General features: G+C 43.9%; 1 protein-coding gene across 2 annotated transcripts in view; it reads left to right on the top strand.

The window, feature by feature from the left end:
• The window catches only part of Thsd4 (thrombospondin type 1 domain containing 4), a 694,201-nt gene that overhangs the window by 462,689 nt on the left and 204,368 nt on the right, over nucleotides 1-27,144 (top strand). Inside the window, exon 1 of one of the 2 annotated variants that reach the window (XM_045160248.1) lies at nucleotides 127-302. The exons of the other annotated variant lie outside the window; for it this stretch is intronic. Within the exon in view, the coding sequence (XP_045016183.1) occupies nucleotides 231-302 (72 nt within the window). The 5' untranslated portion in view covers nucleotides 127-230. Of the gene's footprint in view, nucleotides 1-126; nucleotides 303-27,144 lie in introns of those variants that run through there. 2 annotated transcript variants of the gene reach the window in all.

Raw genomic sequence — 27,144 nt, forward strand, 5'->3', positions numbered from 1 at the left:
TCCCCCAGCCCGGAGAAGTTATTACATGAAGAGATCAGCTTACCAGTTTTCTTCAGAGCAGAAGGCTGAGCTCGGAGCGCCGGGCAGTACAGTGAGGGAGAGCCGGGGGGAACGAGTGCCGTGCCTAGCAGAACTCCAGGCTGCAATCCCCGAGACACAAGTGCATCTGCTAGCTGTTAGCACTTGGCGGAAGGACTTCTCCTCTAGGGTAGCTCTGACTGTGGGTAATAATGTTTGTCAGCTACCTGATATTAACATTGCTCCACGTTCAAACAGCAATGTTAGCAAGACCTGGGGGAGAGGTAAGCCAAATAAAATATCTTGTCAGAAGTTATATATATATTTTTTATCAGCATTAAATTTCCTTTTCTATCTACCAAGAGGGACCAGGAAATGGGTTTCTGGGGTGTGCAAGGAATAACATTTTGTATTAAGTTTTTAAGGCTTGTCTTATAAGATGACTTCTAGTGTTCCTGAAAAACGCTGTACTTTTCTAAAATCTCATTCTGAGCCTATCTGTATAGTTGCCACACTGGAGAGTTGGCACGGCCTGGGTGACAGATGCTTAAAACATGCATGTTTCTTCTGCTCTTGCAGAAATATATAAATACGTGTGTGCGTGTGTGTGTGTGTGTGTGTGTGTGTGTGTGCGTGTGTGTGTGTGTGTGTGTGTGTGTGTGTGTGTGCATGCACGCACATGCGCGCCAAGTAGGGACTGGTACAAAAGCAAGAAGGAACATTCTTTTTTGGGAATTTTTCTCCAGTGCTGCAGAAGAGAAAAATGCATTTAAGAAGGATTGCTTTTCCTTCTTGCACCATGTTTTTATTTTATTTTATTTTGTTTATTTTACTTTGCTTTGATGTGCATGTAGAACGATCAGAGTTTGACTTTCTGTCATAGGTAGGAAAAGGGATAGTGGCAGCCAATGGGGCTGGGAGTATGCCCAGATCTGCCCGAGGAAGGTGGCACGTTTTAAGATCCACACAGACAGTTTCTTACTGGTTTAGCTTATGTGCTTGCTGGGTGTAATTTTGGACATTTGCTGGTACTTTTGGGAGCTCGTTTTTGATGGGTGGAGAAACTGGAAGGGTTGATCATTGAGCCTGGAGAGGGGAGCCCTTTTGGTGTATCCCCTAAAAAATAGACCTGCATCAGATTTGCCTCCCTCCCCATCCCTTTACTTCTGACCCTGATAGAAAGTGTCTGAGATGGAAGCCTGATGGTTTTTCTTTGAAAATCCTAGTAAACGTTCATCTTTAAAAAACAAAAAAGAAGAAGAAGAAGAAGGGGAAGAAGAAAGCCACTTCACATCTTTGTCTTTTGTTAGCCCTGTGAGGGAGCAGGCTGGCTTTGAAAGCCTAATGTAATGACTTTCCCTTTTTGTCAGTGCAAGTGAAGGCACTCTCACGCCCACGCCCGCGATGCAAGGCTGTCCCGGTGGTTTTCTGCAGGCTCGTGGCTCTCTTCAAACAGATGTGCAGCTCCAAGGCAAGCAGCAAGTGGTGGGTGGGTCACTGGCTGGAGGCTTTTCGCCTGTGAGTTAGTCCAGTCCCCCTGCGCTGCGGATATGCTGTGGGCTTGTGTGGGGATCAGGGTCTTGGTTGAGGTCTGGAGTTGCTAAATGGCTTAGAGATGCTGGAAGTTGAAAGCCCTCTAGTTGTAACTGAAGTTCGCAACTTCCCTGTTGATTTTTTTTTTTTTTTAACTATGTAGAATAAATGACAAATGGGCCAGCCCAACTCAGCCCAGGAGCTCTTAAGCAGGCTAGAGGAAAGCTCATATGGAAAATATTTCTATCACCGCTGCCGGCACATATGGTCCAGGGGAGACCCCCGTGTGGAGCAATTCACAGCGCTGCGGCAGCCCCTCCATGGTGTGCCAATTACGCTTATTAACAGGAAGGCAGAGGGCGGCTCCGGTTACCTGCCCGCAGCTGGCTCTTACGGAGGGCCACACTGGGATGCCCCATGTCACACACTGAGAAGGAAAAGCTCTGCTTCACCTCGCAGTCAGCAAAGCAGAGGGAAAGTGAACAGGGCCAGGCTCACCTTAATTCTGACGTGGTTCAAATAGAACCGGACCCTGCTTAGGGACCGCAGGGCAGACTGGCTGTTGAGTTAAAGTGTGTGTCCTTCATGGGACTGGCCAGGAGCCCCCCATGTGGAGGCGCTGAGAAACACGCCCAATCTACCCCTTGACTTGGTGCGACTGTAGGCTGCGTGTGAAGGATTCTCCCAAGCCTCTTTCTAGCTCCTGTTCTGTTTCTCCAGTGCCCGTGTATGCGAGTGTGCACGCACATGTGTGTGCGCGTGTGAGTGTGCGTCTTTCTGTACAGTTGGTTCTATAACACCGCGACTCCTAGGAAATTGTCCAATTAGGATTCCTTTCCCGTTGTTGGACATGAAATGGAAAGGAAAGAACACGAGTATGCATCGCCCGCCCGGCCTCCTTAAAAAGAATGTCATTTATCTGGAGCTTTGAAGAATGTGGCATTTATTTATAAGAGCCTAGGTTTTTTTTGTTTTTTTTTTTATTGCCGTGTTACTTACAAAAACCTCCCCATAAACATGTGGCGTCGTCCCGAAGTCACCACAGTTTTCCTTTTTCTCTGTCTGCCAGCCGGTTTTCTTGCAGGTTTTAATTATCTTCCCTTTGGACGTTCCTTAAAACACATGAGGCAAGGACGAAAGGGAAGCAGGCGTCCTCCACCTAGAGCAGGGCTGGCTCGTTCTCAGCCTGGGGCGAGGAGCCAGGCAGCCGGCCCAGGAGCAGCTGTCTAGGGTGTGAGGTCCTTCCAGACAAGCGGGGGGCCACAGGTGGGGGAAGCGGGTGTGTGCTGCAGAGGAAGCCTCCATTGGTGTTCTGGGCAGACCCTGTGGGCCTCGGTGCCTGTCACTCAAGGATGACATACCCTGGGGTCGGGTGTGGGCATGAGTTGGAGAAGAGCCGTTGTTGCCTTTATTTCCTGATTGTCAACAGCTTTGAGCCAAGAGCCCTGAAAAACCAATGCTCTGCCCTTGACAAAGCCAGGGTAGCAGTAATCCACACTTGCACATAGTGGCCGCAGCTCCTAAAACATGTCAGAAGCACTTACTAAAATCAGGCTGGGGCTGGAGAGATGGCTTAGAGGTTAAGCGCTTGCCTGTGAAGCCTAAGGACCCTGGTTCGAGGCTCGATTCCCCAGGACCCATGTTAGCCATATGCACAAGGGGGCGCACGTGTCTGGAGTTCGTTTGCAGTGGCTGGAGGCCCTGGCGCGCCCATTTTCTCTCTCTCTCTCTGCCTCTTTCTCTGTCTGTCGCTCTCAAATAAATAAATTTTTAAAATGAACAAATTTTTTTTTTAAATCAGGCTGAACTTTTAAGTGCAAAAAAAAAAAAAAAAAAAAAAACCCCAACAACTTGGTTGCTGTTGCAGTCAGCTTCACATTGCTAGCAGAAAACACCCAACCAAGAGTGGTTTGTGGAAGCAAAGGGTTTATTTTGGCTTACAGACTCAGGGGGAAGCTCCAGGATGGCAGGGGGAAATGATGGCATGAGCAGAAGGTAGGCATCATCTCCTGGCCAACCCCAGCGAGACAACAGCAGAAGGAGAGTGTGCCAAGCACTGGCAAGGGGAAACAGACTATAATACCCATAATCCTACCCCCAGCAATACATCACCCCCAGGAGTCTCCAATTCCCACTGGCCCAGCATTCAAAGCACATAAGTGAATGGGGACACCTGAATCAAACCACCACAGTTGCCATTTTTTTTCTCCAATACTGGGGATCAGCTTTGCCCATGCTAGGGAAGCACCCTATCACTGAGCTACATCCCCAGCCTCATGATGTACTTGTAAGCATGGAGAATACCTCGGGGCCGAGTTTCTGTGTGGGATGCAGCATGGTGGGTATCTGGGAGGGTGGAGGAGGGGAAGAAGCTTGAGTTTTCTTTCCTGAGCTTGGATTGGTTGTCATCTGAGGCCAGCGAAGCTCTGTCGTACATAGGGAGGTGGAGGTAAAAACAGCAAGAAACCTATCAGGTTCCATGCATTGTGGTGAGATAAATTCTTAGAAGTGAGTCAAAAGGATGCTTTTTGTTTGTTTTGTTTTTGTGAGCTACTGTCTCGCTCTAGCCCAGGCTGACCTGAAATTCACTACGTAGTCTCAGGGTGGCCTTGAATTCACAGCGGTCCTCCTGCCTCTGCCTCCTGAGTGCTGGGCTTAAAGGCATGTGCCACCATACCTGGCTGGATGTTTATTTTTAAATATTTTTTAATGTTATTTTTATTTATTTATTTGAGAGTGACAGAGAGAAAGAGAGAGAGAGCATGGGCATGCCAGGGCCTCCAGCCACTGCAAATGAACTCCAGACACGTGCGCCCCCTTGTGCATCTGGCTAACGTGGGTCCTGGGGAATCGAGCCTCAAACCGGGTTCCTTAGGCTTCACAGGCAAGCACTTAACCGCTAAGCCATCTCTCCAGCCCAGGATGTGTATTTTAATGTTCGTTGAGCAATATGGCGAAACCTAAGTTAAATATATCTTGGCTACTAATGGGTTTGGATCCCTCCATGTCGTGATGAAAATGTTTGGGAATTTATGGGGGGTGGGGAGATTGCTCAGTCAATAAGAAGAGTGCTTTCTACACAAGCAAGAAGGTCTAAGAGAGCCTGATTTCCCCTTAGCTTGGCCCACCTATGTAAACAGCCAAGCATGGCCATCCCCCCCCCCCCGCAACCCCAGTTCTATGGGGAGCAGAGACTGAAGACCATCTGGGGCTTGCTGGTCAATTGGTCTGACTGAAAATGGCAACTTCGGGCTCCATGAGACTTTGTGTTAAAGAAATAAGTGGAAGGGCAACGCTAGACACATGACAGTCTCCTCTGGCCTCCACATGCTTGCACATAGACCAAGCACATCTGCACACGCATGTGCAGGCAGCATACACACGCCACACACATGCCACACGCACATGCATGTGCAACAAGAAAGTTCTCTTCTGGGTGAGATATTGGGGATGGTTATGAAATTTTGTGACTGTGCTAGAATGGATTGTGGTTAGAGTTATTTATGTGTCTCTTTATTTTGGTGCAGTGAACTCGGGGCTTCTTGAGTACAGACATGCATTCTACCACCAAGTGACATTTTCAGCCCAGAATTTCCTGCTTTAAAGAGCACCTTTTATGGCACGTAACCTATTTTTCTGTATTTAAAATTAAAAAATAAATCATCCTTTTTTGACCCAGTATATGTTGCCAGGTAAGAAAAACAAGTTGCGCCAGGCATGGTGGCGCACCCCTCTAATCCCAGCGCTTGGGAGGCGGAGGTAGGAGGAGCTCCAAGAGTTCGAGGCCGCCCTGAGACTACATAGTGAATTTCAGGACAGCCTGAGCTAGAGACCCTACCTCAAAAATCAAAAAAAAAAAAAAAAAAAAGAATAAATAAACAAATAAGTTGCACAACAATGTGTATGCAGGGTCACCATTATGTAAGATGTTTGTCCATCCACTATGAATAGATATAAAAGAAGATGAAGAGGAAAACGGGTGAATGGAGCAGGAGAGCAGTTGTTGGCAACCAGGGATGCTCGTTAGAGACTCAAGGCCTGAGGTTATTAGTGCTGGCCACATAGGCATCCTATATGTGGCCCGCTATGTCCAGAAACCCATAATGTAAGCAGATTGTGATGGTTTCAATGTGAAATGTCCCCCACAGCCTCATGTGTTTGGTGGTGAAGCCTCATCCTTGGTCCCCAGCTGGTGGGGTGTTTGGGAGGCGGAGCCTTGCTGGAGGAAGTGTTTGGGAGGTGAATACCACCCATGAGCAACCCTACATACAGATGCAGTGTAGGCAGCCACACGATTTTCTGTGTTGACTCCCTTCTGATAGGTGGGTAATTATTCTGAGCATAAAAGAGAAGGAAGGACCATGGTCTAAGCAGAGAGGAAACATCTGTGGAGGCCTGAGAGATTAAAATATAAAGGGATGGAGGGATGGCTTAGTGGTTAAGGCGTTTGCCTGCGAAGCCAAAGGACCCAGGCTCCATTCCCCAGGACCCACGTTAGCCAGATGCACAAGGGGGTGCACATATCTAGAGTTCATTTGGAATGGCTGGAGGCCCTGGTGCACCCATTTTCCCTCTTCTCTCTCTCTCTCTCTCTCTCTCTCTCTCTCTCTCTCTCTCTCCCCTCTTTCTCTGTCAAATAAATAAAAATACAATATTTTTTAAAAAGCTGTGGTGGGTGGCAGAAAAAATGAGTGCACAGTGAGAAACCTAAGTTGAGTAAGGGCATAGCAGATATGCCAGCCAGCTGGATCTTGTGACCTAGAGCTCTTCTCTGTGCCTCTGAAAGTTCCAAGAAATTCAATATCTTACCTAAGAGAATATTTTCATGAAGTAACATTTAGATTACCATGGTATGAGATTTTCATATTCATAGGGTATGGAAATTGTTTCCTAAGGAGTAAGCCAGGCTAATGAATGTAGAATTTCTTTAAGGAGTAATGTATGGCTATGCATGAACTATTGGTCACTTTTAGTATCTAGACTATTAAATTGTCCCAGGACAAATACTTCATTCCAGTGTGGTCCAAAAGGCTGAACGCCCCTGCCCTAGAAGTTTTTTATATATATTTTTTTGCAGATAGAAATGAAGTATCATTGTGACCTTAATGACTAATTCTTGATGTACAATTCCCCATGGTTCCACTTCTCTTTCTCTTTCTGATATCTAAAACCAACTATATGAAGCTTACTTATAAAGACCAGAGTTTCAACATTGAGTCTACTTCTTTTGGCCATATGACATTTGAAATAAATTTGTCTTCTTTTTTTTTTTTTTAATGAAAGCTGTGGCAAAAAGCAAATAGAAGCAGTAGACAAAATATAAGGAATAAAAGTTCAAAATGTTCCTACTTTTCTGTTGTTGTTGTTGTTTTTTGTTTTTTGAGGTAGGGTGTCACTCTAGCCCAGGCTGACCTGGAATTCACTATGGAGTCTCAGGGTGGCCTTGAACTCATGGCAATCCTCCTACCTCTACCTCCTAAGTGCTGGGATTAAAGGTGTGCACCTCCATGCCCTTCTTGTTCTTTTTTTTTTTTTAGACAAGGTCTTGCTGGCCTTGAACTTGTGACCTTCCTACCTCAACCCCCTGAGTACTAAGATTACAAGTATGCCACACGACACCCAACTTAAAGTTTCCTCTTGACCATCCTTCACTACCTTTCTTTTTTACTTTTTTTTTTTTTATTTACTTGGAAGGAGAGAGAGAAGAAAAAAAAAAAAAAAACAAAAACATGGACATACCAGGGCCTATTGCTACTGCAAATGAAATCCAAATGCATTCACCACTTTGTGCATCTGGCTTTCCATGGGTGCTAGGGAATTATGCCTGGACCAGCATGCTTTGCAAGCAAGCACTTTGACCGCTGAGCGACCTCCCCAGCCCTCCACTATCTTGCCGTGGCTCACAATTTGGAACCATCCCTATATATTTGTACATATGTGTATGTGTGTGAGTTTATGTGTTTGCCTACAACTTACACGTCACCTCGAGGTCTTTTGCTTCTCTGGTTTCTGTTACAATTGCTCTACCTCCAGATCACTTTCCTGAATCACAGCTATGGAGGCAACATTCTTGGCTCCTTCTAGACTTTAAGGGGAAAGCACTTGACATTTCATCACTCAGTTTGAATCCTCTCAGATATTCTAGGCAGATGAATTTTATCCAGTTATAAGTTTCTTTCTGAGTTTTTAACCAGGAGAAGTTGTTGAATTTTTATCAAGCTTCGTTTTGCCTCCATCAAAATGATCATGGAGGCTAGACATGGTGGCACATGCCTTTAATCTCAGCACTAGGGAGGCAAAGGTAGGAGGATCTCTGTGAGTTCAAGGCCACCCTGAGAATACACAATGAATTCCAGGTCAGCCTGGGCTAGAATGAGACCCCACCTTGAACCCCCACACACACCAAAATGCTCATGGAAGGCTGATGACTTAGCAGTTAAGGGTTAAGGCACTTGCCTGCAAAGCCTAGGGACCCAGGCTCAATTCCCCAATAACCGCATAAGCCAGATACACATGGTAGCACTGTATCTGGCATTGTTTGTAGGGGCTAGAGGGGCCCTGGCATACCCATTCTCTCTCTCTCTCTCTCATATATATATATATATATATATATATATATATATATATATATATGGTCTTTTTTTCTTTTGGTTTTTTGAGGTAGGGTCTTGCTGTAACCCAGGCTGACCTGGAATTCACTATGTAGTCTCAGGCTAGCCTTGAACTCACAGCAATCCTCCTACCTCTACCTCCCGAGTGCTGGGATTAAAGGCATGCTCTACCACACCCAGCTAAATACTTTTTTTTAAATGCTTATGGAGTTATCTCCTTAGACACATGTGCAGAGTGAATTATAACATGTATGATCGCGAACTGTCTTTGTATTCTTGGAATTAGCTATCTAATAGTTTATTCATTGAACTTGCCACTGGGTATTATTTTTGAATATTTTATCTTTTCCTTCTTTGTCAATAAGTACCATTGGCCATGGCTCTTTTATAGTGCCAGACCAAAGTTTTTATCATTTTACAAAACAAATTCAGAAGTCTTTCATCTTTTTGTGTGCTTTGAAGCAGTTTAAACAACAGAAAAATATTAACTTTTTCTTAAGGTTTTTTTTTTTTTTTAGATTAATTATAAGACCAAGATCTACTTTATGGTGGGATGATCTTTCAGTAACTTTTTGTTTTGTACTCTTTTTCTTATTTTTTAAGTGTAGCATTTAATATGTATAGAGCAAGTTATAGTGCAAGCAAATCATGAAGCAGAGAAATAAGACAAATAGCTATGAAGCCATTCCCCAACAAAAGGATTCAGACATTCCAGGTCCATGTCGTCACTCCCTCATGCTTCCTCCTCCCTCCAGCCTCTTCTTGCCCTCAGAGACTAGCATTTCATTGTTTTGTTTGTTTTCTTGTTTTTTTTTAATTTTTTTTTGTTTTGTTTTGTCTCTGGTTTTTCGAAGTAGAGTTTTGCTCTAGCCCAGGCTGGAATTTACAATGTAGTCTCAGGCTGGCCTAGAATTCATTGGGCTCTTCCTAGTGCTGAGATTAAAGGTGTGCGCCACCACACCTGGCATTATTTATTATTTGTACTTATTTGAGAGAGAAGGAGGCAGAGAGAGAGAGACAGAGAGAGAGACAGAGAGAGAGAATGGGTACGCCAGGGCCTCCAGTCACTTCAAACGAATTCCAGATGCATGCAACACCTTGTGTATCTGGCTTACGTGGGTACTGGGGAATCAAACCTGGGTCCTTTGGCTTTGCAGGCAAGTGTCTTAACCATTAAGCCATCCCTTCAGCTCCAAATCATTGTTTTGAATTCTTTTTTTTAATATTTTTAATTTTTTAATTTTTATTAACATTTTCCATGATTATAAAATACTTCCCATGGTAATTCCCTCCCTCCCCACCCCCACACTTTCCCATTTGAAATTCCATTCTCCATCATATTACCTCCCCATTACAATCATTGTAATTACATATATACAATATCAACCTATTAAGTACCCTCCTCCCTTCCTTTCTCTTCCCTTTATGTCTCCTTTTAAACTTACTGGCCTTTACTACTGAGTTTTCTTCCTTCTCACGCAGAAGCCCAATCATCTGTAGCTAGGATCCACATACGAGGGAGAACATGTGGCGCTTGGCTTTCTGGGCCTGGGTTACCTCACTTAGTATAATCCTTTCCAGGTCCATCCATTTTTCTGCAAGTTTCATACCTTCATTTTTCTTTACCGCTGAGTAGAACTCCATTGTATAAATGTGCCACATCTTCATTATCCACCCATCAGTTGAGAGACATCTAGGCTGGTTCCATTTCCCAGCTATTGAATTCTTTTGTATTGTGTGTGGTGCACGCATGTGTGTGCGATGCGTGTGCCCTGTGCACACGTGTGCAGAGGCCATGGTAGAACTGCACGCGTCCTCCTCCCCCACTCTTCCACTTTGTTCCCTTGAGATGGAGCATCTCACTGCACCTGAGCTGCTGCTCTCCGTCACACTGGCTGAGCAGCAAGTCCCAGGGATCCTCCTGTCCCCTCAGGCCTTGGGCCTCCCACAGGCATGGCCACACCTGCCTTTTTATGTGGGTGCTTGGGATTAAACAATGGGCCTCATGCTTGCAAGCAAGGCAAGTGTTCTTGCCAGCTAAGCCATCTTCCTATCCCCCACCCCGCCACACACACTTTTTTAACATTAAAAAAATAAATTCTGGGGCTGGAGAGATGGCTTAGCGGTTAAGCGCTTGCCTCTGAAGCCTAAGGACCCCGGTTCGAGGCTCGATTCTCCAGGACCCACGTTAGCCAGATGCACAAGGAGGCGCACACGTCTGGAGTTCGGTTTGCAGTGGCTGGGGGCCCTGGCATGCCCATTCTCTCTCTCTCTCTCTCTGTCGCTCTCAAATAAGTAAAAATAAAACAAAAAAAATTCTTTTAAAAATAAAAATTAAATTAAAAAAATAAATTCTGAACTGGAGAGATGGCTTAGCGGTTAAGGTGCTTGGCTGCAAAGCCTTAGGACCCATGTTCGACTCTCCAGATCCCATATTGACCAGATGCACAAAGGTGAGGCAAGTGCAAGGTTGCACGTGCCCACTAGGTGGTGCAGGTGTCTGGAGTTCAATTGCAGTGGCTGAGTCCCTGGTGTACCAATTCTCTCTCTTCTCTCTCTCTCTCTCTCTCTCTCTCTCTCTCTCTCTCTCTCTTTCTCTCTCTCTCTCTCTCTCTCATATTCTCTAAAAAATAAATGTCATGGCTGGAGAGATGGCTCAGAGGTTAAAGGCCCTTGCTTGCAGATTTTGGCTGCCTGAATTTGATTTCCCCAGTACCCATGTAAAACTAGATGAACAAAATGGCCTATGCATCTAGAGCTCGTTTTCAGTGGCAAGCGGTCTTGGCATGTCCATTCCCTGTCTCTGTTAACTCTTTCTGCTTGCAAATAAATAAATAAAAATATCTCAAAAATAAAAATAAAATTATTGGGCTGGAGAGATGGCTTAGTGGTTAAGCGCTTGCCTGTGAAGCCTAAGGACCCCGGTTCGAGGCTCGGTTCCCCAGGTCCCACGTTAGCCAGATGCATAAGGGGGCGCATGCGTCTGGAGTTCATTTGCAGAGGCTTGAAAGCCCTGGTGCGCCCATTCTGTCTCTCTCCCGCTATCTGTCTTTCTCTCTGTGTCTATCGCTCTCAAATAAATAAATAAATAAATATTTTTTAAAAATAAAATAAAAAATAAAATTATTTATTTGAAAATTTCATGCATGTATATGATATGTAATATATTTTAATCGTATTCACTCATCCCCGTGACCGTCTGTTGTCCTCATCCCACTCTCGCTAAAACCCGTTCTTTTCACAACTAGCCCCCTTCTCCTTTGATGCCCTTTACATCATCACTTTGTTAATAATATCACATGTATTTGTATCTCTGTGATTTTATTTTGCTTGGTTTTGAATTATATAAACATTTATATTGAATTGTGTTTCTTATTCAACACGATGAGGCCTGTAGTTGTGGTTCATTCATTTTTACTACAACGTAGTATGAGTACATAGGACATTATTTGCATATATTTGTATATATTTGCATATACACATAGGTCATCGTTTTTATAATGGAGTTTCCCCAGTGGATTTTTCCCCCCTGTTATAAACTATGCTGGCCTGGGGGAGATGACAACGATTAAGGACCTTGCCTGCAAAGCCAAAGGACCCAGGTTTGATTCCCCAGGGCACACGTAAGCCAGATACACAAGGTGGCGCATGCATCTGGAGTTCATTTGCAGCAGCTGGAGGCCCTGGAGTGCCCATTCTCTCTCTGTCTCTCTCTCTCTCTCTCTCTCTCTCTCTGTCTCTCTCTTTCTCTGTATCTCTCTCTCTTTCAAATAAAATAAATAAAAATAAAACAATGCTGCTATGAAATTCTGGAATGTATTCCTCTAGGGCATATGCCCAAAAGCTAGATTGCCAAGTCATAGAATATGTATTTAACACCAAAGATAATGTCAGGTTAATTTCTACAACATTGTGTCAGTATTGTTTTCTTCTAGAAGTTCATAAAAATTCTCTGTGAATTACCTTTTTACCAATATGTAGTTATTATCAGACAGGTTAATATTTACTGGTAGATGAGGTAGCTAGTGATATTAGTGTGTGGTTCCCTGACCACTAACTATTTCTGTGTTATAACGTTTTTTATTTATTTGACAGAGAAAGAGAGAGAGAGAGAGAGAGGGAGAGAATGGGCATGCTAGGGCTTCCAGCCACTGCAAACAAACTGCAGACTCAAGCGCCCCCTTGTGCATCTGGCTAACATTGGGTCCTAGGGAACTGAACCTGGATCCTTTGGCTTTGCAGGCAAACACCTTAGCTGCTAAGCCATCCCTCCAGCCCTGTGGTATAATTTTTAATTATACATAGACGATTTGTGGTAGTTTGAATCAGAGGCAACCCATAAACTCATGTGTTTTGAATGCTTGGACCCCAATTAGTGGCAATTTGGGAAGTGGGGTTTTGTTAGAAGAGGGGTATTGCTAGGAGTGAGCTTTGGGGTATGTTGCAATCCGGTTCGCATTGCTGGTAGAAGTCACCCAACCAAGAGCTGCTTCTGGGAAAAAGAGATTTATTTTGGCTTACAGGCTCGAGGGGAAGCTCCACGATGGCAGGGAAAAACGATGGCATGAGCAGAGGGTGGACATCACCCCCTGGCCAACAGAAGATGGACCACAGCAACAGGAGGGTGTGCCAAACACTGGCAAGGGGAAACTGGCTTTAATACCCATAAGCCCGCCCCCAACAATACACTCCCTCTGGGAGGCATTAATTCCCAAATATCCATCAGCTGGGAACCTAGCATTCAGAACACCTAGGTTTATGGGGGACACCTGAATCAAACCACCACAGGGTGTGATAGCCCAGCTCCCCTCTTATCACCGCTCACCTCACTCTTGCTTCTTTCTGCCAGTTGCTGTGACAAGCAGTGATGTCCAGCTTCTGCTCTGCCATCCTTTCCCTGCCATCGTGAGGCTTCCCCTAGAGACCATAAGGCATCATAAGCCCTTCCGTCCCCGCTGCTTTTGGTTGAGTGCTTTGTGCTTTATCCCAGCAATGCAAAGGTAACTGCACCATTCACATTCCCCTTTCCCCTTCAGTGAAATGCCTATTCATATCTATTTTCCTAGTATTAAACTTTTTTTTGCCATTTCATTACTGAGTTTGGGGGTTCATTATGTATTTTAAATATGAGCCTTTAACCTGTTATTCCATGTAATGTTGTCCCCAGTGGCAAATATTAAAATTTTATGGTACATATGTTAAACAGAAGCCCTCAGTTTTAGTATTTTAAATGTATCAGTTTCATTTCTTTATGTTAACACATTTCTATGTCTTATTTAAGGAAATATCAGTCCCATGGTTATAGAGATATTTTTCTATATTGTTTTCTAAAATCCTTGGAGGTTTGTAATTCACATTAAAATTTTTAATGTGTTGTATAGTGTAAATATGGAATCTATTCTGATTTTGTCCCACATTAGTAAAACTGTTTATTGAATAGTTTTGTTTTTCTTTCCCTGAGTTTATAGTGCTACTTCATATCTCTGATATGTAATTCAAGTTCCCGTTTTCTGCATATGTATTTGTGCCATGTGTGGTGTGCATGAAGTTTGATTTCTCATATTTTCTTATTGTTCAATTCAGTCTTGAGTTTTTACTTTTCATTTTTTGTTTTATTTTCACTTATTTGTTCACATTTGTATGGTGTGTGTGCATGTGAGTGTTCGTATGTGTGTGGGTGCGTGTGTATATGGGAGTTTATGCACATGTGACAGCTAGAGGTTGAGGTCAATATCATCCTTAATCACTCCCTATTTTGTTTTACTGAGGCAGGAAGTCTCTCTTGAACCCAAAGCTCACCAATTCAACGAGTCCATGTAGCTGGCTCGCTCCGGGATCTCCCGTCTGCTTCATTCCCGAGTGTTGGGATTGCAGACCACCACACCAGTCTGACATTTATATGGGTGCTGGAGGTTTGAACTTCAGTTCTCATGCTTGGGTGTCAAGCACTTTATCCATCGAGCCATCTCCCCTGTCCAGCTTTAAATTCTTAAAATATGTTATGATTTTTTTTTTTTTGCTGACTTTTGCATTTTTTAAATAAAAAAATGTATGGGGCTGAAGAGATGCCTTAGGGGTTAAGGCACTTGATGCGAAGCCTAAGAATGCACATTCAAATCTCCAGGTCCCATGTAGCCAGATGCACAGCGATGCAAGAGGGTAGTGTCACACATAAGCCCAGGAGTTTGTTTGCAGGGTCTGAAGGCCCAATCTCTCCTCCCCCCATTCTCTCTCTTCTCTCTCTTCTCTCTCTCTTCTCTCTTCTCTCTCTCTCTCTCTCTCTCTCTCCCCCCCCTTTTTCTCTTTCTCTCAAAATAAAATTTAAAAACTTAAAAACTAAGTATGAAATAGTATTGACCTTTCCTCCATAATCCCAATTTAACTCATAACTTGAATATACTGTGGTCAGAAAATAGGATCTCTGTGATGCTGAGGTTTTCAGATTTGTTGATCTATGGCTTTTTTTTTTTTTTTGTGAGCAGTCTGTTTTGTAAACATTCCAAGTGTTGCTTAAGGATAATGTTCGCTTCTCTGCACATTCTGGACAATTGAGTATGAGGAGTTTAAGTTTTTTTTAATTTGATTGACATAATAATTGCGTACATTTATGGGATATAATTTGATATTTCAGTTATATATATAACTTGTAATGATCAGATTGGTAATTGGCAAATCTGTCACGTCAGATACTTATTATTCTTTTTGTTAAAAACATTCAAATTCCTTCATAGCAGCTCTTGAAATCTATAATTAATGCCAACCACCTACTGTACTTGAGAACATTAGATGCCATTTTCCCTATCAGCTCTATTCCCAAATCCGTTGACCATTCTTTCTCCATCCTCTATGTTCCACTCTTCCTAGCCTATGGTAACCAATATGTCTACGCTCTACTTTCATGAGATTAAGTTTTTTAGCTTCTATAAATAAGAATAGGCAGTACTTGACTTTTTGTGCCTAACTTGTTTCATTTAACATAATATCTTCCAGTTCCATTCATGTTGCTCTAAATGACAGAGTTCATTCTTTGTATGGCTAATTAATATTTCATTTTGCATACATATATCACATTTTTGTCAATTTTAATCAATTCATGACTTAATACATAAGTTTATTCCTCTTGTGAACAGTGCTAAAATAAATAAAGACTTCTAAAACTGGACCTATTAACCAGGACAGTGGTGGTGCATGTCATTAATCCCAGTACTAGGGAGGCAGAAGTAAAGAAGGATTGCTGAGAGCTCAAGGCCAGGCTGGGACTACAGAGTGAGTTCTAGGTCAGCCTGGACTGGAATGAGACAGTACCTAAAACCAACAACAACAACAAAAATGAATCTATTAAATCAGGGTTACGAAGTCAATTGGCTCAAGTCTTCTATATCTTTACTGATGCTTATTTGTCTATTGATATTTTAGGTAAGCATGTTGAAATCTCCCACCAGCTGCTTTGCTCATGCTGCTCATGGCTAATGTCACTTCAGTCCTGTCCTTGATGCTAAGGACCACTCTTGTTCTCCCCCCCCGCCCCCCCCCCCCGTTCGCTATGATGAGTGGTTTCTGAGTTTCAAATGTTTCCATCTTTGCAATAATCTGTTTTGGTAGTTTCTTCTGCTGTGGTTTCTTGCCAACATAAACTTTCTAATATCCAGAAATACCTCAGAAGTTTTTATCTGTTGATCATATCCTTTCTTGTTTTAGAGTTGTTGTTACATATGAACTTTTTTTTCTTTCTGCCATTTGATGGGAATTTTGGAAAGGAAAGAGGAAAACAAATACCTTTGCTCAGGCCACTATCTGGCCTTTGAAGACACATTTTTGTCTTTTTCCAAACAAAAGTTTGTTGGGCAAATCATTCTCGAGACCTCTGTTGAATCATTTAATGGTTGAAATGCAAAGCATGGCCCTCATACACTCCTGTGTTTGAATACTTCATCGCCAGGTGACGGCACTGTTTGGGAAGGTTGTGGAACCTCTACGAGGCGAAGCCTTGCTGGAGGAAGTGTGTCACGGGGAGGGCAGCTCGAGGCATGAGAGCCAGGCCACACCTACTGCTGTCACTCTGCGTGTGCCCGGCTCATGTCGCTTTGGAAGCCAGCCTCCTGCTCCTGCCTTGCTTTCCCCGCCAGGGCGGGACTCTACCCTCTGGAGCTATAAGCAAAATAAACTCTTCCCTGCTGTATGTTGCTTCTGGCCGGGTATGTTGTCCCACCAATGAGAAAGCAACAGATGTCATTATTTATCAAATGGGGGTCACAGTAATATTAAACTCAATAAAAGGGACCACTAGTAAGATGACATTGTCTCCAAATATTAACACAAACGCAAAGGGCAGCCATTCACACCTTCCTTTTATGTGGCTGATTAGCTGTGGCTGGTACATCTTAAACGGCTCAAGCAAAATTTTGTTTGCACTCTCTGGGAATAGTCACTTGCCAACAAATTATCAAATACATTAGTAGAAAGCCACATGTTTCATAAGTAGAAGCATTAATAGTGCTCTAGTGTGCACTGCTGCTCACTCTCCTGTTTTATTATATTATGTTGTTGACACTTGTACCCAATTATGCTTGTCTCCTTTTTTTTTTATTTATTTATTTGAGAGTGACAGACACAGAGAGAAAGACAGATAGAGGGAGAGAGAGAGAGAATGGGCGCGCCAGGGCCTCCAGCCTCTGCAAACGAACTCCAGACGCGTGCGCCCCCTTGTGCATCTGGCTAACGTGGGGCCTGGGGAACCGAGCCTCGAACCGGGGTCCTTAGGCTTCACAGGCAAGCGCTTAACCACTAAGCCATCTTTCCAGCCCAATGCTTGTCTCCTTTTAAAAGAATATATAAATGTGTGTGTGTGTTGCTTAAACCTATTTGCTGATTCCACATATTATATAAATTTATTTCCTTTAGCTTAGAAGATGAATGTGAGAGAGTGAAACCCTACCTCGAAAAACACCACCACCAACAAAATAAATAAATAAATGTGAGCCAGTAGAAAGAATGCTGACTTGAACTTCAACCCAGTTATATATATTGCTGTAAAAGGCAGAGTAGTTTGTATTGAAACCTGCCTATCTATATTATATTTTTTTATATTCCTACATTCCACCAAGACAAAAGAGGCAACTCTGAGTTAAACTAAAAGACTATAACTTTTTAAATTTTCTATTTATTTGTGTGGGGGGGGGCACTCCAGGGTCTCTAACAACTGCAAACAAATACCAAATGCATGAACCTTTTTTTTTTTGCATCTGGCATTACATGGATTCTGGGAAATTGAACCCAGACCAGCAGACTGTGAGCAACCACCTTAAATTGGTAAGCCATCTCCTCAGCCCCCAAAACTATGTCTTGAATGCCATCTTGTTTGGAAGGTTTTGTGTTAAGTGCCATGGAATTCATAAGGAACTAAGTCTCCATCTAGCCTCTAAATGTGGATTCTGTGGAATCAGTTGGAGTACTGAAAACTAACACGTAAGTTACCCTAAATGTATCACATCTTTCTGTGAAGATCAGGAAGGCCTGTGAGAAAACAGCTTTGGAAATGGAGTCATGGAACTTTTAGAAGTTCCACAGAGATGGAAGGAGGGCATTCTGAGCCTCGGGAACAGTGTGGACAAAGAAAGCATTAAGTTGGGAAAGGTAAGGGTGTATTTAGACAATGGAAGTATTTTCTTTCCCTTGGCTAGAACATTAGGTACCCGTAGTAGATGATAATGCACGCAGGCTGCAGGACATGGTGCTCATAATGTAATTTCAGCATTTAGAAAAAGGATTGAGGCTTTTTTTGTGTGTGTGGCCAAGTATACCAATTTTTGTAAGTGTTCCATGGAAGCTTGTAAAGATACACTTTACATTAGTATTATAAATATAGACATATGTAATATGTGGGCATTCTTCCATATAATTATACACTTATTTTTTATATTTGCATATGTTCTTAAATTTCCTAGGTTCTACAAGAACTCACAAAAATTAAATGGTTTCTTAAATAGATTCCAACTTTAAAATTTTTACTTGGGAATTGACAACCAAATTACATATGTAGATTATGAACCCCTGAATAGTGTTTAATGTTCTTAGTACAGAAGGAGAAACCCCATGGGATTTTAGTTTTCTTAATTTTGTGTGTGTGTGTGTGTGTGTGTGTGTGTGTGCAGGCCAGAGGTTGTCTTTGCTCAGTCACTCTTCGCTTTATTTTTGGAGACAAAGTCTCTCACTTCTCACTGAACCTGGATGTTTTCAGCTAGAGTAGCTCTCTGGGAATCCTCCTGTCTCCACCTCTTCAGGCTTAGATGTTTATGTGATTGTCACAGCAAAGGGGTTCAACTGGGACTTGAATTAAAAACATTCTGTCTTCCCTAAAGCCAATACGCCGTGTTAAGTAGTGAATTGTAGCCTTTTGAGTTATTATCAGAGAAGGTCCCATCGAGATCACTCAATGTAACCCACTTATTTTTCATTTGAGGCACAGAAATCATTCAAGATTTCAGATGGTTGCCCAAGACCACAGTGTGGCTCAGCCCAGAACTACAGGGCAAGTGGTCTAGTAGCAACACAGTGTTCACAAGCCAGTTGTATATGGCATCTGAGACCCTAAGGTGAGGGAAAGCTTAGGAGTACATGAGAATGTCTGTGGCTGTAAATCACATACCTTTTAGCCCATTAATTCATTAAATGTGTTCGAAGCTATTTGTACGAAACCTCAGCTGATGCAGCTCATTCTCCAAGTATGCTAGCCCCACAGTGAGGGTTAGATTTGAACGTCAACCACTCCAGCCTGCTAGAAGGTGATGGGGAAGCCAAACACCATTCTGAGTAGCTGGCAATAAGCCAGTGGGTCAAAGAGCCCGACCTCCCATTCTAGCTTTCTTGCCCCTGGAAATGTAAGAGAAAATCGGGGACCCGAGAATTGCCATGGCCTGGATGTGAAGCTGGCTGGGTCTACTGCATCACAGCACCTGCTTTCAGCCCAGTCTAAGCCCAGCCTATGCCAGGACACCTGAGCACCCCACCCTAGGCTTGAAATATCCCGGAACATCAGATTTGAATCTAATTTAACCCCAGTTTCCCCCATGAACATATGGTCTCCCCATGAGCCTGGCAGCAGCTATCCATATCATCCTTGGTTACAAATCATTGGACATGTGATGCATGCGTGTAGCACATGATTGGTGACTCTTTTTAAAATTATTTACTTATTTGTAAGTAGAGAGAGAATGGGCACACCAGGAACACTAGCCACTGCAAACGAACTCCAGACACATGGGCCACCTTGTGCATCTGGCTTTATGTGGGTCCTGGAGAACTGAACCTGAGTTGTTAGGCTTTGCACGCAAACAAGCACATTAACTGCTGAGCCATGTCCCTAGCCCTGAGTAGTGACTCTTACAATACAGAAGCAGAAGCCATGCTGTGAAGCAGAAGTATGCATGCTTTGGGGCCATCTGTCAGAGACAAAAGGCATGTCAGAGTTTTACTGGGGGTCCACTCGAAAACCCCTTGGGGGAATCTTCAGGTAGTAAAGACCCGTCAGTGCTGTGGGAACAGCTCATTTGAAACTGCCTTTTTTGGTGCTCTGGAAAAGCCATTCAAAGGCAATTGAAATCCCAAATGCCATTGAAAACATGTAAGCACCGTGCATAAGCATTGCAGGATTGTCACCTGAAGGGCGCCCCCTGATGAAGAAACATTTCAATGATTAATAGACATCTAAGCCACTACGTAGAGCTAGATACACATCATAATGGCTAATCCAAATAAAACGTAATTGTTTTGGCACTTGGTGCCCAGAAAGAAAGCAAGTCAAAGTAGAAAGTGAGTTAAGACAAATCAAGCCCACATATTGTAATTGATTACAAATAACCTGATTCTGAGTCCCTTCGTTCAGGTATGTCTGTCAATGTCCTGAAGGGACATGGCTTTGTCCAGCCTCAAAGGGGGCTGCTCTCCAGCCAGGGCTCCCCTCTTCCTGCTCACTGCTCCCCTCCCCAATAAATTAAGCAAATAGTGACCAAGCTGTTTAGCAACATGTGGCAAATACAAACTGAGGCCTGGCCACAAGTCAGCCCCCAGAGGGATCGTTTTACTCACAGCTTTGAGGCAGCCCTGGCTTGTTAGCTGTGAGGAGGAACTCACCTTCATTGTTTTAGTTCCTGCACCAGCTAGCCTATCCCGTTCATTGTTTTTCATCAAATTTTTTTCCTGTATTGAAGAACAGTACAATTTTTTTTGCCCCATCACAAAACAGATTATAGCCAAGATTTCCATTTTCCAACTACTTTCAATGATCCTATACCCTTTCTGCTCATGTTTTCCTCATTGAGAAGTTATACAGGTAAGATGTCCCAATGATCACTGTGGGTGTTAAACCCCAAAGATAAACCCTTGTTCTCAAGAGGCAGGGAGAGGGGACAGATGTGCCCAAAAGGGCCATAGAACAACGTGAAAACTATGGTCATGTGTGTGGGTGAATGTTTGGAGAATCCAGGTGGCAGCATGACAAATTCTGAGGAAGTCAGGAAGTACTTCACAAAGGAATCGACATTCAGCTTGGGGAATATAGAATAAGGCAGAGCTTTTCAGTTGAAGGAGATGGGGAGGAGGGAGTGAACTTTCCACACGGAGGGAATCATATGTACAAATGCAAAAAGGTCTGTGAAAGTTCATATTTTTTATCCAAAACCCAGATGTGTTTTAGAATATGGGGATTAATATGGCCATATAGCACAGGCTTTGGTCAAATACATGACTATATCCAGAAAGAGCTTGAAGATTCATACTGAGATTCATCAAGACTATTTCTTTTTTTGCAACCAGATGCATTTGAAGACCGAGCTTACCACAAGTAAATAAAAACAAAACTACAACAACCAAAGGCCTACCTTGTATGTTTAAGCTTTCTGAGGCTGGGGAAATTTGAATAAAAAGAATATAGTTGCAATTCTAGCAGATTCTTGTAGCTAATTCTCACTGAGTTGATTCAGACCACACGTTCAGCCCTGGGTCCATGGGGTGGCGGGGGGAGAAAAATATGCCAGTTGACTCACTTAAAGCCCTGGGCGTAGCCCTGAAATTGAATGGTGGGTTCAGCCTCCTTGGATCACACAGTGACATTAGGGTCACATTTCCAGCGAAAGGGATACTTGTTAGACAGAATCATGGCTGTCCACGCTCACATACTAACACCACACAGTCTTAGGACCGTAACTCAAAGACAGAGCCCTGTCTGATTCCATAGTCCCATGTTGAGTAGGCGGGTTGCTTGCACACGCCAGAGGCCTATAGTCTCCTGCGACGTAATTCTACTCAGCTGTAGGTGGCCAAGCACAAGCACTTAGTAGCGTACATGCCCATTGAGATGATGTAGAAAAGAAAGATCCGAGTTTCACGGAAGGGGCAGAGTTTAAGCCAAGCCTGGGAAGGCATGTCGAAGGTGACGATAGAGACCAGCCAGCTCTGACGTCTGCTCACAGGACTCTTGTAAGTTTAATTGCAAACAAACATTGCAATGAATCTGCCAGGAATAACAGGCAGATTTTTTTTCTTCCCCCTAGGCCTTGAAGGAACCTCTGAGACCACAGGACGTAAATTATAGGCGGATGGTGACAAGGGGGGAAACATTCTCTAATTTATTGACAAGAAAAGAAAAGCCCAGGACCCATTAAAGGTTAGATGCTCCAAGCCGGCTCCTGAGGTGATTGGAACACAAGCGTGATGGTGGCAGACAGAAGCGGCTCTTTGTGACCACACAAAGGACTCCGCTTCTCTGCTTTCCCAGGAGGTCCTAGAGCTGAAACAGACCAAAGACCCCAGAGAATAGCACTTCAAAGACATCTGGCCCTGTGCCCCTTGATTTTAGTTGCGGGAAATCTGAGGTCTGGGGTGTGGGCGGGGGGGGGGGGTAACTTGACGTGATCATAGCTGATTCTTCCAAGAAAAGTAACGAGGGACCAGAAAGATGGCTCCACAGTTAAGGTGCTTGCCTGAAAAACCGAACAACCCAGCATTTGATTCCCCAGTACCCACGTACAGCCAGATGTACAAAGTGGCGCAAGCATCTGGAATAAACAAATTTAAAAAAAAAAAAACAAAAGGGAGAGAGAGAAGAAAAGAAACAAACAAACAGTTTCATTTATTTATTTTTATTTATTTTATTTTTTTGCTGAAATTCAATAGTGAATTCAGGTACCCTTAAGGCATGGCTATTCTATAAGAGGCCATGATTTGGATGTATGGTGTGTGTGTGTGTGTGTCCTCTGTAAGGAGATTTAGTCATAAAAATGCAAACTAGTTTAGAAATAGCTGACAGTAAACATGACTACTTTTAGGGTATTGGGAAGTTTGTGGTCAGAAATGGTGTCTGTGTACTTCCTGAACTCAGGGTCACCCCTCAAATTCCAACACCAGTACTTATTAGACAGCCAAACTTTGGGGTCCGGTGCTAGATATTCTCAGTGAAGCTCTATCATCATCCTCTGGGCCAGAGACTGCTATCCCATTTGCCGGGTGAGGGGAGATTAGAGAAGCAATGCGTGGGAGCGTAACGTGTTTAAAGGTCAGGGCCAGGACTCCCCTTACTTCCAGAACTGTCTGCACTGGCCAGAGCGGAATGTCGGGCGTCCTACTTCATTGGGCCCTCACCTATTCTTATTTTAGCTGGAGTCTGCTGATGAGAGCAGAGCTTGCTTTACCTGGCCAACCTGGGCGGCTCCCTGGTCTGGAACTGGGGTTACAGGTGTGCACAGCCACGCCCACCTATTTAGGTGGGCTCTAGGGATTTGCAACGCAGGTGCTTTTAGCCCCTCAGGCCCTCATGCTTATCTGCACGGCTAGCTCTCACTGGTGACTCATTGTTCCTGCACCTTCATGTTGGCCATGTGGAAGCTCCAATGCAGGTTACAGCCCATGTCTAGCTATTAGGCGGGAGTTTAAGGGCATAAATCTTTGCACCAACCCTGCCCTCTACTTTCCTCATTTGGTTTCCTTTGTCATATATATGTGTGTGTGTGTGTGTGTGTGTGTGTGTGTATGTATATCTATCTTTATCCTATCTGCATATGCTATTGCATTGCTTTTTGTTGGTGGTGATGGTGTTTGTGGGGTTTTGTTTGTCTGTTTTTGGTTTTCAAGGTAGGGTCTCGTTCTAGCCCAGGCTGACCTGGAATTCACTCTGTAGTCTCAGGCTGGTCTCGAACTCACAGTGATCCTCCTACCAAGGTGCTGGGGTTAAAGGCGTGCTCCACCACACCTGGCTGGTTTTGAAAACCATTCAAGTCATGTTACTGGTGTAAGGATGGGCACAAACACCAGAGCCCAGGACTAGTCACGGTACTTGGAACATTGTTGTCTCTCCTCTGCTTTTACCCAAAGAAGTTCTTTTTACAAATCAAAGCTCCCTGGTGCCCCCGGTGAAGGTCCCGGCTGCGTGGGGAAACCACACGATGCATGCCCATGCGCACTGACTCACCAGAGGGCTGCAAACGCAGTCAAATGCACACGTCCTCAGAAGAAGCAGAATGTTCACCCTTCCCCTGCGACTGTAAGCTAGGAACTTCCTGTAGCACATGAGTGATGTGGTTAGAGGTCCCTTCAGGCCAGGGTAACAGGATTTGCAGTTTCGCTGAGTCAGAATACAGGCCCCTTTTCCATAACACACACACACACACACACACAAAAAAAAAAAAAAAAAAAAAAAAAAAAACAGGCAAATAAACAAAAGCAGGCACTGGCAGAGGTGGCCTGTAGAGCCTCTCCGGGGTTGTCATCTCAACCCCTTCTCAGATGAGGCATCAAAAGCTTCCGGCTGCACATGGTCTTTATTGATTAATTTTGTGCTCCATGTCTGCTTAGTATGTGGGAGCATTCTTCAAAATAGAAAAGAATATTTCATCTCATCGAAATATATTTTATCATGCCCCCTCTTTCCCCCACACATGGGTTACTTTGTAAAAGTGCATGTTTTGCTAGAAGCATCCAGGACAACATATGGCCTGACCCTTAGAAATACATGGTTTGTGTTGTTTTCTTCACGTCAGAAGCCCTGAAGACATGAAGACTCTGCCCTCTGACTCAGATGTGGGGCAGACCCACACTAAGTCTTTAGTTGCCATTTGGTTCTGTACTTCAAGGAAAGTATTAAGCCAGATGTCAGAGTGAGAGAGAAGGGAAGAGAAAGGAAGAAGAGGAAGGAAGAGAGAATGGAAGAGAAGGAAGGAGGGAGGGAGGAATCTTAAAAATCTAAACTCGACTCTTGTTTGTTTCTTTAATTCATAATTAACAATGTTGATGGACCATCTCTTAAAAGTTATTTTATTAATGGTACCTTCATTCTGAGAAGTATTTAAAACAACTTTTTAGAAATTTAATGAGCATAATGTATAAGAAAACAGTAAGGAAAGAAAATAGAGCAAAGGGGAAATTTGAGTGGAAAAATATCAAGCATAAATAATGTCTGTGTCAAAAATTCATGGTTGGGGCTGGAGAGATGGCTTAGCAGTTAAGGCACTTGCCTATGAAGCCTAAGGACCCATGTTCGACTTTTCAGATCTCGCATAAAGCAGACACACAAAGGTGAGGCAAGCACAAGGTCTCACATGCCCACTAGGTGGCACAAGCATCTGGAGTTGAATTTCAGTGGCTGAGGTCCTGGTGCACCAATTCTCTCTCTCTTCCCCCCCCCCGCCTCGCTTTCTCTAAAAGAAAATCATATTTGGGTACTACTAGTCAGAAATGTGAGTTTCCAAGATGTGAAAGCAAAGAAAGGAATATAGTACAATGTGCAACTGATAGGACAAAAAAAAAAATCTAAAACATTTGGGTGAGCTCTTGAGCTGGAGGAATAAAACAAAAAGCTGAAAAGAGGGCTCGGAAGCTAGTCTGATAGCTCAGTCAGTCAGTAAGTCATCCTTATTTTACAAGGATGAGGACCTCAATTCAATCCCTAGAACACACATTAAAAAGTCTGGACATGGTGGTATGCACTTATAATCCCACTGCTGGGGAGACAGACAGGCAGATCCCCAGGGCTCGCCGGCCACCCTGTCTTGCCTGCTTGGTGAGTTCCAGACCAGTGAGAAATCCTGTCTTTACAAAAAAGGTGGACACTATTTCTTAGGAACAACAACTGAGGCTGTCCTCTGGCCTACACATGGAGTACACACATATCTCTACACACACACATATGCAGAAATAAAAAAGCTAAGAAAAAAGATATTAGCCCTTTGACTCAGAAAGTCAGCACCACTATTTATAAGAGCAAAAGCATTATAACCTAACATCATCTGAATGCCTCTTACATACCACCACATCTTAATCAATCTGAAATCGTGGCACAAAACACCATACATCAAGTATATATGCAAGCCCAACAGACTGGCCTTTTTTTATGAGAGAGAGCAAGAATGAAAGAGAGGCAGAGAGAACAGGCACGCAGGGCCTCCAGCCACTACAATGGAACTCCAGACACAGGCACCCCCTTGTGTGCATGTGCGAGCTTGCACGCCAGCATCACTGTACATCTGGCTTATGTGGGGAACTGGAGAGTTGAACATGAGTCCTTAGCCTTCACAGGCAAGTGCCTCAACCGCTAAGCCATCTCTCCAGCCCGCGCTACTTATAGTTTGAAGGCATAATAGCTTACGATTTACAGAAGGCTCCCCCATGTGAGTTCTTAGTTCATTGATCAGAATGGCAGTACGGGATACTGATCAGAAAGATACTTTTTTACTTTTACATCATTGGGATCAAAACAACTGACAGGGAGGCTGAAGAGATGGCTCAGCAGTTAAGGCACTTGCCTGCAAAGCCTAACAACCCAGGTTTAATTCCCTAGCACCCATGGAAAGGCAGATGCACAACGTGGCACATGCATCTGGAGTGCGTCTATAGTGGCTGGAGGCCCTCACGTGTCCACTCTCTCTGTGTCCATCTGTCTTCACTCTCTCTCTCTCTGTGCTGGAAAATAAGTAAATAAGTAGAATATTTCAAAAGCTGACAGGATTAACTGTGGCTCGTGATTTCAGAGGGATTTTAGTCCACCATCGCAGGGAAGGTGTGGAGAGTGAGTCTGTTCGTGGCAGTGGGAGTATGAGGCAGGGTTCACAAGGTAGCAGACCAAGAAGCAGAGAATTCAGGAAGAGAACCAGGGGCTGGATATAACCTTGGAGGGCCTACCGCTACAATCCACTTCTGCCCAGTAAGCTCCAACTCCCGAAGGTTCTTCAGCCTCCCAAAGTAACCCCCCATTTGAGGAAGGAGCCTTCAAACCTTGAAGCTGGGGGGAAGGGGGAAATGACACAATTTCAGATTCAAGCCATAACACATGAGGAAAGAAAGATCACGTTGCCAGTCACTGGTGGGTCTGGACTAGGAATCCAGATCTTTCGGAACTTCCGTTTCCATCACTTCATTATTTAGGGGTCAGAACCCCGGTGAAAGAAATAGGAACATGGAGCTTTAGGTATCCATCCCTAAGTCCACCATTGACTGGCTGAGTGGGGCTGGGCAAGTCCCTTCTCTTCTCAGAGCTTCAGTCTCCTCAACTGGAACGTGGAGAAGTTGATGACCTGTCTGGGAAGATTCATTCCAGCTGTGACAGCCTGGTGGCTCAGAGCCTCTGTGGCTCCAGACAATTTCCCAGACTACACTCCAGGGTGTTCCCAGTCATTTTCAAATTAGCAGTTGCTCTGTGGTAGGAAGTACAGCCCCGGATTGTCCCAGCCTGCCTGGGGCCGGCGCTGCTGAGTATTCCAGGCTAACAGAAGCCGTTGGGCCTGGTGCTATGCAGAGCGTGGCCATGATGTCAGGAGGACATGTTTTGTTGGTATTTGATGTATATACCTCATCCCTTATGGCTTTTTTTTTTTTCCCCTAGGAAGATGCAAAGTGAATAGTCCTTGACATTGAAATCAGACCTGGTACAAATTTTAAAAAAAAGGCTCCTCTGAACCCAAAGATCCCATGTCCACATCTTGTATTCTTAGCTGGGCCT

Source organism: Jaculus jaculus, chromosome 10 (assembly GCF_020740685.1).
Source record: "Jaculus jaculus isolate mJacJac1 chromosome 10, mJacJac1.mat.Y.cur, whole genome shotgun sequence".
NCBI lineage: Eukaryota > Metazoa > Chordata > Mammalia > Rodentia > Dipodidae > Jaculus > Jaculus jaculus.